Source organism: Mytilus californianus, unplaced genomic scaffold (genome assembly GCF_021869535.1).
Source record: "Mytilus californianus isolate M0D057914Y unplaced genomic scaffold, xbMytCali1.0.p SCAF_3, whole genome shotgun sequence".
In the NCBI taxonomy this organism is placed as follows: domain Eukaryota; kingdom Metazoa; phylum Mollusca; class Bivalvia; order Mytilida; family Mytilidae; genus Mytilus; species Mytilus californianus.
Genome location: NW_026262679.1, coordinates 53,138,331 through 53,151,884, shown reverse-complemented (window position 1 = coordinate 53,151,884; position 13,554 = coordinate 53,138,331). Strand labels below are relative to the sequence as shown.

Genomic DNA, 13,554 nt, shown 5'->3' with positions numbered 1-13,554 from the left:
TAAGCCAGGAGCCTGTGTACTCCAGTGGTTAAAGTTAGTTACAGTCAGTCACAACTGTTTTTAGTTTACTGTTTAATTAGCTTATATCAGGTCCTCATAGTTTTTCTTTAGAATTGTTTCTCATTTTATTTTCCTGGAACAATTGCAGCTAGCTATACAGCATGGGTTTTGCTCATTGTTAAAAGCTGTAATTGGCCTTTATTTGTTCACATCCTTGTCTTTTGATCTTTGATGGTTAGTTGTCATATTGGAAATCATACCACATCTTCTTATTTCTATACATGTATCAGACTTGTCGTATTCAGGAAATGTGTACCATAATGGTAGACCACAAAGATGAAAAGGCAAATTTTATACCGGGTAACACATTTTTGGTTTGATCTGTCAATGAAAAACTTATAAAACCAGATGTGTTGTGATCATTTGCTCACTAACTATGAGGATCTGGGTGTGGTCTTCATTTCTGTATTCTTTACTTTTTAGGCCATTTTTTTTCTCTAATATTTATATTTTAGCACCCCATTATTCTCTATTCTTTCTTTTTTTTTGCCTATTTTTCTCTATTCTGTATTTTTTTGGCCCATCATTCTCCAGCTTTTAATCTATTATTCTCTAATCTGTAAACCCCATCCAGACCCTCAACTATACCCCCTCTCAGTGAGTTTGGCTCTTTTTTGCAGTAAATAATATATATATATACAAATGCAAATATATATACAAATGTATACATTGTATATGCATAACATTTTAAATATATATTTATTAAGAAATGCACATTTATACCCTGACAGGTTGAAGACCAACAAAACAACAATATACACAATGCAAACATTATAAAATATTTATCATCATATACCAACAGCAAAAAAAAAAAAAAAAGTAAAGATTATGCAGGTGTGGTGTCCACTATCCTCAGTGCAAAAGACTTTTTAATGAACGGAACAGTAACTTGCATAATATTAAATGAAGATAGAAGTAGTTGTAATCTATTGTTTTTAGATAATTCCATAAATCCTGGATGAGTATTATTCATGTCTTTTTCAAGCTATTTTCGTAAAGAGTTATTAGTAAAATAAAGGGGCATAACTCTAGAAAGGTTAAAGTGACACCACCAAAATTCAAACTTGATCTGTATTTTGCGGTAATAAGCATTGTGTATAAGTTTCAAAACATTTGGTTGAGGCAAACTAAAGTTAGAGAATGGAAACCAACTTTGGGACGTACGGACGGACAAGGGTAAAACTTAATGCCCCTCTGCTCAGCGGGGGCATAAAAAAACATATCAGTGACAGTATTTGGTAAAGGAGAAAGTAGAACATTGAAGGAACTAAAAAACATGTAACATGTATAGCATATCTAAATGAAGCTTAAAGATATAAATTTTTTGGAAGAATAACGTCCAAGGAACTGAAAACATGTCACAAAACACGAGATAAACAGATAAAGGTTGCAGTGATATATATCAAGAAGCTATGACTTATATCTGCTGATAAAAACTGTCACAGAAATGTGTTAAGGATTGAGGTAAATCAGTATATCCCTCTATGCTAGAGAAGGGGGATAACTATTGGTCATATAAATTACTTTTAACATGTATGTTTTATTGCTTAATTAGGTACCCTCATAATGTGTTTCAGAAAGATAGAAATAAGAAATTACAGACGGAGGGACAGTGGAATAGTTACTAGACATGTTCTCTCCTCTGATGACAAAAGTAAAATATACTGAAGTATGGACCATAACAGTTCTTATCAATAATAATATTCTAATAACAGCTGATTTTTTTGTTAAAATCTTTGAAATCATTAAAAATAAAAGAAGAATGTGTCTAAGGACATGAATGCCCCCCTAAAGCTTTGCAATTTTCCATTTCAGGACCAAGTTAAAAAGGGGCATAACTCTAGAATGATATATGACTCACTGCCCAAAATCTAAATCTTTCTGCGATGTGGTTCTTAGCATTGTGTATGAGTTTCATAAATTTGGATGAGACGAACTTAATTAAGAGTGTGGAAACTGAAAAATTTCCAATTTTCCAATCATAAAGGTCCTAACTTTAGAACAAATGACATACTGCATTTTGTATGAGTCTCATAAAATTTGCATGAGACAAACTTAAGTTAGATTGCAGAAATGAAAAGATTTGCAATTTTCCAAATTATAAAGGGACATAACTCTAGAACGGTAAGTGACTTACTGTCCAAATTCGAACTCTGTCTGCGAGTTTTGGTTCTAAGCATTGTGTGTGAGTTTCATAAAATTTTGATGAGGAAAACTTAAGTTAGAGTGCAGAAACAGAAATTGGACAGACATTCAGGGGTAACACTAAATGCCCCCATTGCCTAGCGGAGGGGCATAAAAATCAACTGACTGATATCAATGTAAAAAATCAAATGCTCCGCTGTGGCGCAGCTAGATACGACCGCAGAGGTCGAACCCTGAACAGTTGGGGCAAGTATGGACACAACATTCAAGCTTGATACAGCACTGAATTTGGATTGTAATTAAATATTTGACACAGCATAGGTTTCTGACACAGAATGAATGTGGTCTAAGAACTTAAAAAATTTTAATTTACCTATTCAAACCATACCATTATTATTTGCTTTTATATATAAATCAGAAATAACCAATTTAAAATGGAAAATTTTAAAGAAAAAAAAGGGAAAAAAAATCCCCCCCCCCCCCAATTTTTTGAACCCCCTTATGATTCATCACCCCCAAACTCAATCCCAGCCTTCCCTTTGTGGTATGGTACCTTGCAGTACAATTTCAGAGAGATCCATACACTTGAACACAAGTTATTGTCTGGAAACTAGAAAAATGCTTGTTTTTTGGACCCTTTTTGGCCCCAAATTCCTAAATGTTTAGGGCAATTACCCCCAAACTCAAACCCAGCTTTCCCTTTGTGATATGGAACCTTGTAGTACAATTTCATAAAGATCAATACACTTACACACAAGTTATTGTCCTGAAACTAGAAAAATGCTTGTTTTTTTGCCCCTTTATGGCCCCTAATTCCTAAAATTTTGAGGCAATTACCCCAAAACTCAATCCCAGCCTTCCCTTTGTGGTATGTTACCTTGCAGTACAATTTCAGAGATATCCATATACTTGAACACAAGTTATTGTCTGGAAACTAGAAAAATGCTTATTTTTGGCCCCTTTTTGGCCCCTTATTCCTAAACGTTTTGGGCAATTACCCCCAAACTCAATTCCAGCTTTCCCTTTGTGATATGGAACCTTGTAGTACAATTTCATAAAGATCCATACACTTACACACAAGTTATTGTCATGAAACTAAAAAAATGCTTGTTTTTTGCCCCTTTTTGGCCCCTAATTCCTAAGTTATGTCTGGAAGTTACAAAAATACTTATTTTTGGCCCCTAATTCCTCAACTGTCGGTACCATAACCCCCAAAATCAATCCCCACCTTCCTTTTGTGGTATTGAACCTTATGGTAAAATTTCATAGAGATCCATTCACTTAAACTAAAGTTAGAGTGCGAAAACCAATGTGTCTTCGGACGACGAAAATTTTAATAAGGTCAAAACATAATATCTTTAATAAGTTTTTAAAGTCTTTTCAAAAATTTTTAATTTTCAGAAAACATAGTGGTAAGATACATCTAAAAATAAATCTTTTCTTTCCTTAAACAGTTCTTTATATCCTTTAAAACAGGATATTTTCTACTTATAAGATACAAAACAAAGTGAATTTGACTTGTGTTGATGATTGTACATTATCATATAATACAGGATAACAGCAACACTTACATATCCAAACAGGTAAGAAATTCAATTAATGTATCTATTGCATATATTCGTATCTATGGTATACTTTCATGCCCCTTTTCAATGGACCAGTAATTCATAGATATCAGAAATTTTTTTCATCACAATTGTTAAATTTTTTTTTTTTTAGAATGACACTTTTTTTGATTTCTCAAATTGTGTGCATGTTTATCTGCGTTTCTGTTGACCATACTGGTACCATCCAGTTGAATGTGTTTTTTTTCTAAGCTGATTTTTATTGTACATACTTCGATGTATCTTTTGTTTTTCTTATTATCAAGATTAAAAGGGCTTAGTGCTAAACAAGAGTGCACACACTGAAATGTCTTGCCTGCTTTACTTATCATGACTGAGTTTATGTTGAAAGTCTGTAATAATAAGTTTTTAATACAAGTATCACATAAACTTAACATTATCAATGATCCATGTAAATGAGGTCAAGGTCAGATGAAGCATGCCAGACAGACATGTACACTCTACAATCATACCATACACCAAATATGGTTCGCCTATTGCTTATAATATCTAATAACAACTGAAATTCCTTCACGGTTTGGGCCATAACCCCGAAAATCAATCCCAACCATCCTTTTGTGGTATGGAACCTTGTGGTACAATTTCATAGAGATCCATACACTTACACTCAACTTATTGTTTGGAAACCAAATGTCTTTGGACAACTACTACTATGACAACACAACAAAGTCATTCCATTATACATCTGCAAATAATTTTGCTGTTGTATACAAAATTAACATTGACCAATGAACCAATGTAATGAGGTCAAGGTCAGTAAGTTGTAAGAAATCATAAATAAAAGGAGGTGTGGGGTAAATGTCATTGAGATGGCAACCATAGACACAAATAACCGTAAGATATCTGGAGGTCAACATAGTCTTAAACTAGATGTGTCTGAATTACAAGAATGGCCCCTCTCACAAAAAAAGCTTGAAGCCATTTCTAGGAGTGGAAATTTGAGAATGAAAGTCCATATAAGTGCTATTCTCATGAAATTTTAAAAGTCCAAACCAATAATTTCGGCAAAAAATCAGCTCAATATATGAAAGGTGTTTAGAAAAAAGTCTGTACTGTTCATTGCAGAATGATGGAATGATGGAATGACAGAGTGAAAGAATGACGGATAAGGGTAAAACTATATGGCCCCGACAGCTTTATTGCGAGGCCATATAAATAGAAGTATAAAAATTGAAAAACTATAGAGGAGATCTAAGTGATCATAGATACCCACAAAATTGAGAGATCATGATTTTGTTTAGTGGTCCAAAACACTCCATTAAAATATCAATAATTTTAAAAAGGGGATCACATTTATTACCTTGAATCCACAAATTTAAAAATTTTTCCAATAATCAAGTACCGTCAATTCAGAAATTTTGCAAGTTTTTCTATTATTGCAAAAATAGCGATGGGATACTTTTCTCAAAAATAAAAGCTGGCATTTTGAATTGGAACGGTAGTAGTGAAAACAACAAAAAAGAGAACTTAACCAGTCAGAAGTTAAGTGGTCCATAATATTCATTCAAAATTTTATTTCATTTAAAAAAATGGTTCTCTATCATTTGGAAACGAAAAACAGAATTTTTCCAACAATTTCTGATTTAACGATGCTGGAACGGTAAAAGTGAAAACAAAAAATATCTAGCTTAACCTGTATAGTGTGGTCCAAAACATTCCATTAAAATTTCAATTATTTTCAAAAAGCAGTCCTCTATCTATCATCTCGAGAAAAAAAATCAAAATTTTTCAACGATCAAATACCATAACTTTGGAACGGTAAAAGTGAAAACAAGAGTGCGCACGCTGAAATGTCTCGCCTGCTTTACTGACCATTGATTTTATGATGTTAGCCCTTAATACAAAGTTTTACTACAAGTATCACATAAACTTAACATGATCAAAGAAAATGAGGTCAAGGTCAGATAAGCCCAGCCACAAGTACACCGTAAAATCATTCCATACACCAAATATAGTTGACCTATTGCTTATAGTTTACAAGAAACAGACCAAACTATGAAAACTTTATATTGAGCAAAGAACCATGAAAATGAGGTTAAGGTCAGATGAACCCTGCCAGACAGACATGAACACCTTACAATCATTCTTTGCTTTAAATATAGTTGACCTATTGCACATGGTATCTAAGAAACAAACTTAACCAGGAAAACTTACCATTGATCAATGAACCATGAAAATAAGGTCAAGGTCAGATGAACCCTGCCAGACAGACATGTACACCTTACAATCATTACATCCTTTAAATATAGTTGACCTATTGCATATAGTATCTAAGAAACAAACTTAACCAGGAAAACTTAACATTGACCAATGAACCATGAAAATGAGGTCAAGGTCAGATGATAACTGCCAGATAGACATATACACATAACAATCATTTCATATACCAAATATAGTTGACCTATTGCTCATGCATCAAAATATTTCTGACTTTGTATGGTTTCTGAGGATTTGGGGCTCAATGAAATCAGTCTCTTCCTTTAGTAGTATAGATTCCTTCTAAATGTTATCAATCCCACATACTAAGTGTCAAAAATATACATTTGTACAAGCACACAAAAGTCAATCGGTTCTTTCTTTGGGTTTAGGATTCTTATGGCCCAAAATGTTAAAATCCTAGACATCTTCCAAAATTGCACACATTTAAATGATAATCGCGGGCAAGATTGTAAATTCTAACATTAATGAAAAGCTTTTTGGAAAACGGTATCTCAATCTAAAAAAAAAATCTAATGGATTAAACAAAACACTGTTTTTTTATGTTCTTTAAATTTCAACTTTGTATTTGATTTGACTTTCTTACTGTTTTGATTCATGTGCCACTGATGAGTTTTATGTAGCATTTCTAGCATACCAAATTATAAGTTCCATACATTTTTTGTACATGAGATTTTGCTACTCATGCTTCTGTATCTTCTGTCAGTATGAAATAATCAACCTTTTTCTTCTGATGCATTTCTTGATTATGTCCACTGTTCATTTAATATATTAAACATGTTTCAGGAAATTTTGATGACTGAGATATAAATACTGGCTATTCATTGATGTCTTGTTAAAAAATAAAGCTATTCATTATGTTCATTGATGTCTAAATTACTTTCCCCATTACGAATAACTGAGTACATTTTAATTTCTCCGTAAAAAACTAAAAAAATTACATTAAAATTTGTTTTTCCTTCAAAATTTTGCCCTTTTGATCAAATTAACCCAATCCAGGTAGTACAATAAAATTCCATGAAATTTGGAAAATTCAAATTATTGGAGTGATCGAATTGATCGTAATATAATGACTGGATCATTCAGGATGCCCTGTATGACATTATGGCACTTCTTACTGCAAACAAAACATTCTTGTTCAAAACCATCACGCAGTTCAACACCACCGTAAACTGACTTCAAAATTTCTACTAGTTAAATTGATTTCACCGTGAATCTTCTGAATATTTCGTCTGCATTCCTTTGCTAAATTCTTCTGTTCAAACATGTGTGTAAATTGAAAACACGTTTCGTGCTCCATTGCACATGTTTACAAACAATTTTAAACTCCTCCTTTTTTCACGCCATATGTCAGGATACATTGATCCAATGATGCAGCTTATTTTTAATTTCTGGTTGACCGGCGTTAATGGAGTGATCGAAGTGATCGTAATATGACGACTGGATTATTCGGGTTGCGGAATTCCCTCTGTGACGTGATTCTACATATATAAAACCCTAAATATAAATACTGCCTAATTCTGATTTTCCGTATTGGAAAATAAACGCAAATGAAAAAGGGAGATATCAAAACAGGAGGATTATGAGAAGATATTTAACAGAATGTTGTTTAAATTCAATCTCTTTGTTTGTTTTTACTTTTTATAACAGGACAATCTTAAGAACCTGAGTTGTTCCTATTAATGTAAACACAAAACGGTTGACATGAGAGTCTTGGAAGGGAGTCAATGGTAAAAGTCTACAGATTGCCTGACGGCACTCGTATCCCAAAAACAGACCAAAACACAAAAACTTAACTTTAATTATAACCACTGAACCATGAAAATGAGGTCAAGGTCAGATGACACTGCCAGTTGGACATGTACACCTTACAATCATTCCATACACCAAATATAGTAGACCTATTGCTTATAGTATCTGAGATATGGACTTGACCGCGAAAACTTAACCTTGTTCACTGATCCATGAAATGAGGTCGATGTCAAACAAAAACTGTCTGACAGGCATGAGGACCTTGCAAGGTACACACATACCAAATATAGTTATCTTATTACTCATAATAAGAGAGAAATTCAGAATACTAAAAATCAAGTAGTCACTGAACCATGAAAATGAGGTCAAGGACAATGGACATATGACGGAAACTTCACAACATAAGGTATCCATTTACAAAGTATGACTGAAGGATCTAGGTTTTCTACCTTCTGAAATATTAAGCTTTTAAGAAGTTTGTTAATGCCACCGTGGCCACTGCCGGATCACTATCCCTATGTCTTGCTCTCTGCGACAGAAGTCGCAGGCTCGACAACAATGAAAATATCATTTAATTGGTCTTTAGTGGTCCAAAACATCCCATCAAAATTTAATTTAATTTCAAAAATCAGTTCCCTTTTTGTCATCTGGAACCCAAAAAATTCAAATGTTTCCAACAATCAAGTACCATAACTCTGGAACAATGTAAAAGTAAAAACAACAAAAATATAATTTAACCGGTCTTTAGAGGTCCAAAACATCCCGTTAAAATTGTTAAAATTTCAATCAATATTAAAAAGCCGTTTTCTATTTATCATCTGGTAACCAAAAATAATAGAATTTTTCCCTTCAATCAAAACCATAACTCTAGAAAGGTAAAAGTGCAACCGACCAAATATAGAACTTTACCCGTCTTTAGTGGTCTATAACATTCCATTAAAAATTCAATTAATTTCTAAAAGCGGTTTTCTATTTGCCATCTGGAAACCCAAAAAGTTTAGAATTTTTTCAACAATCAAGTACATGAGAGAACAGTAAAAGTACAAAATATGAAAATCAAACCAAAACTGATCTTAAGTGGTCCAAAATATTCCATTTCAACTTCAATTAATTTCAAAAAACAATTCTCTATCTATCATCAGGAAACAAAAAAAATTATAATATTTCCAGCATTCAAGTACCATAACTCTAAAACAGTAAAAGTAAAAAGATGAAAAATAGAACTTAATCTGTCTTTAGTGGTCCAAAACATTCCATTAAAATTCCAAATCATTTCAAAACAGGTTCTCTATTTTTCGTCTGGAAACCAAAAGTGTGATGGACCGATGGACAGACATGAGGATTCCTATATACCCTCCACTCTGTTTGGCAGGGATATAAAAATGTTCATTTAGTTATTTAGATTGTGAGATAAAAAAGACAAAAATGTCCTTTAGAGAAGCTGTATACCTTTCTAATGTATTTTCTCATTTCTAAAATAATCTTTCCTATCCTATAAGTTCAAAGTTTCTATAAAGACAAAAAAGTTTCAAATATATTCATAATTTGAACTTTCTGATTAGTGTCAAATAACCAAAGCTGGGCCTTGCACTACACATGATATGGTTCAAACAAGTTTCTAGATCCTCAAAGTTGGCATGAAACAATAAGCTGAAATTATGTATGTCGTTTCTAGATCCCTTTAATTGTGACACCAGATGAGAAATGTGTATTCATTTACAGAAAAATAATTGAAGGTTATCTTATCAATGAATCAAAAAACGATGTTTACTTATAGAAAATGTAAACATCGTGACCTACAATGATTAATAACTTACAAAAAATATTTGAGATCTCGTTAGATAGCAAAAATAAAACATTGCATTTTTGCTTGGGTTCCTTGGATTACAATAATAAGTGCATGCATTAATTTCTCATTTAATAGTATACTTCAATGTTTTTCTTCCAGATAAGTAACAATTCAGAAAAACTGCCAAGTTGAACATTATGGATGCAGTCATATTCACCAAGTTCATGATGATACTGTTTAGCAGCAATTTTCTAGATATTAACAATGCTTCTCCTAGAAATTTTCAATTGGAATTCCCCTGTGCAAAGTTCTACAAGAAAGGAGAACTTAATGTTGATTGTTCATATAAAAATCTGAAAAACATTCCCTATATACCACCAAACACAGTTTATCTAAATTTACAACATAACCTCATAACCCAAATACCAAACAGTACTTTTGAACATATGACTAATTTAACAGTACTTGACCTTTCTTTCAACAAGTTACAGACAATGAACGATCAAACATTCAATGGACTTGGAAACCTGAAGCATCTAAAATTGAACAATAACAAGTTGACTAGTGGAATGCTAAATAAAACCTTTGAATATATGTCATGGCTTACCGATCTGGATCTATCATTCAATACATTGGAAAGAATAAATGAACAAACATTTGTAGGACTTCAAAACCTTCAAAATCTTCATTTGAATGATAATAAACTTCATTATAACATATCCAGCATTCCAACAGGAAGTTTTAAACCTTTAGAATTGCTCACAAGGCTTTCTATTCAAAACAACAATTTTTCGCCCAAAATTTTTCGTAATATAGTTTTTCCAGATAAAACAATTTCTGATTTAACAATGCTAGAAATTTTAGAACTGGACGTTAATACTGGTTTTGGTGATAAAGCAATTCTTGGGAATGGGTTCTCCTCCCTTAAAAACCTTTATTTACTCAATGCTTGTAACTGTCAAACATTTATTCTAGAAAGTGACACGTTCAAGTACACACCAAATTTAACACATGTATATTTCAACCATTGTTCATTTAATGTATACAATAAAAAACATGATGAATTTTCAAAATTAATGAAGCTGAAATTATTACAACTTAATGGATCACTTTGGTATCGTCCAGATATACATGAAGATGAACTGCTTGCTTTAATTGCTGGTTTGTCAAATACAACCATTGAAATACTTAAAATGCATTATCTTTTCAATTCAGTTTACTCAGTCTCTCTTTCAAACATAATGAATAATATAAGTGTTGAATTGAATAAAGCACCTATTCAAGAACTGCATTTTACAAATAATTTAAAAGTACAGTTTAATGAATGGGACATGCCTGTAAAAGTGCCACCAAGCCTTAGAACTCTTAATCTTTGTGATAATTCTTTGGAGGCATTAAAACTAAACATCAAACAAGTCACATTTCTAAATTTAGACGATAACAGACTTGGAAATTATCTGGCAAATAATAGCCTCTGGATACAAGAGAGTAAATTGGAATATATAAGTCTGTCAAACAACTCTATTTACAAACTTCACACTACAATCTTCATCGGACAAAAGTACCTCAGAGTTATTGATTTAAGATTTAATTTTCTGAAAGCTAGTAATTTCGATATGACTTCTCTGGTGAATTTAGAGATTTTAAATCTCAAAAACAATCAAATAAAATATTTGAGTGACCAATCAATAAAGGAGCTAGACAAGGTTATCAAGAACAATGTCAATGCAAGAATTGACCTCAGTAATAACCCTCTTCAGTGTAGCTGTTTTACATTGCCATTTTTGAACTGGATGAGGCTTGGTCATAAACATTTTACCAATTTTATGCAGTTCAGATGTACATTTGAAAATGGAAGTTTTTCGATGCCCAATTCATTTGAAGACATAATACTTAATCTACAGCGAGACTGTTCAAATCAATTTTATTTGATAATAAGTGTGTCATTTACTGTTTTGGCTTTTATAGCAGTATTATCAGCAGCTATTTTTTATAGACACAGATGGAAATTGCGTTATTTATTTTACACAGCAAAGTTAAAGTACACATCTCACAGGAACATGGAAGAAAATCTAAATGAATATGTTTACGATGCTTTTATTTCTTATTCTGAAAATGATCAAAAATTTATTATAGAAGAATGTATCAAAAATCTTGAAGAAAATGGAAATATGAAATTATGCATACATCAGCGAGATTTCATACCAGGAGAAGAGATAACACAAAATATCATCAGCGCTATTCAAAACAGCCGAAAAACTATATGCATAATTAGCCGATCTTTTCTTGAGTCTTATTACTGTATGCTTGAATTCAACATGGCAAGAATGGAAAGTATTCATTCGAGGAATGGAAAAAACGTGTTATTTCTCGTATTTTATGAGAAGTTGCTTCCAAAAGAGTTACCACTAGTCTTATATGAACTGATACAGAAACAGTCATACATTGAGTATCCCAATGATGAGCACGGCAATGTCATTTTCTGGGACAAAATTAAAGATGCTATACATGCATAATTGTAAAAAATATTATTTTACATGAGAAATGAAGAGGTGTTTGATCTTCAACATATTGTTAAAACACTTGTCTTTTGTTGAAAACCGTATTTTGACCTCTAGATGTATTTTTGATTTTCATAATTGGTTTGCTGTCAGTATTATGTATACACTTCTTCTCATTTAATCATAAATACACTTTACATTGATCTCACGTACAGGAATAAGGAAATATTTAATGCAATTAAAATCATGCTAAGCAATTTGAGGAAAATGAAACTTCTAAAAATACGAGTATAAGAAAATAATGATTAAAGCTTTGAAAAATAAATCACAGAATGATTATAACTATGACCTAGGAGTTTCTCAGCCATGGAAATCTTGTGTTATGTTATGAGTCATACCAATTTGCTTACACTTTTGCCAGACTTGTGTTGATTTAAAAAGAGCTTGTTGTAAGGAAGCTTGTCTATCGTTTGGTGACTTGTCCATGTCTAGTTTTATATTTATTGCTGTGGATTCATTAATATTCGTTGGATACTAATTTTCGTGGATTTCGTTGGTACAGAGCAATCACGAATTTAAATGTTCAACAAATTACAAATTGTCTAAAGGATTGTATCCAGACTTTGCCCAAACCACGAAATTGAATATCCACGAATATGCAAGTTTTCCTCAATCCATGAAAATTGGTACCCACGAAAATAAATGAACCCACAGTATCTTTAAAAATAGTCAACTTATTTCCCATATTTTCTTTCTTTTTATGTTTATATTTTTGCAATGATTAAACATAAAAGTAAAGGTCATTTTGAAATTTTTTCTTGGCAATAACACTAAAATTTGATGCAAAATGTTTATTTCATTAACTTTCAGAATGATGTCCTAATCTGTTAAACTCTGGTTTTTAGTGAAATTCTTGTTATTCAATATTTAGTTTTCTGTAAAATGTTTTTTTTTTCATAATTTTTTTGTTGGACATGGCATTGTTGTTTTACTTCAGATAATGGTTTTTGGTTGCCCCTTAGTATGCTTAGTATCTTTTCCCCTTTTTTGCCAAAATTTTCATTTCAAATGAGGTGGGTTCTTAGAAGTATTTAGGACTGTAATTCAAGAAAAACAAAATGTCTAAAAAAGCGCAATAGTAATTTGGCATGCATAATGAAATATCAGTAACAACATGTACCTTGAAATATATGAGGTATAAAATATAAGGCTTAAATTTACCTTCATTTTTTCGAACCATTCTTCATTTACTATTCGACTGATCTCATCACAATACCCATCCAGTAATTCCTAATGAATATATAAACTCATGATTTCAAAATAAAACCAAATATAAATCATTGAATTCAGCATATCCTGGCAATTAAATTTCCAAAGGAGATGATGCAAAGCAGATTTATCAGGCATTTACATTGCAGTAGCATATTCTTTTACTGATACTAATTAAATGTTTCCGATATTAATT

General features: G+C 32.0%; 1 protein-coding gene across 1 annotated transcript in view; it reads right to left on the bottom strand.

Annotated features, from left to right (window-relative positions):
- The window catches only part of LOC127734866 (DNA-directed DNA/RNA polymerase mu-like), a 66,721-nt gene that overhangs the window by 44,410 nt on the left and 8,757 nt on the right, over positions 1-13,554 (bottom strand). The window contains exon 5 of the mRNA XM_052244910.1: positions 13,311-13,379. Within this exon, the coding sequence (XP_052100870.1) occupies positions 13,311-13,379 (69 nt within the window). The remainder of the gene's footprint in view (positions 1-13,310; positions 13,380-13,554) is intronic.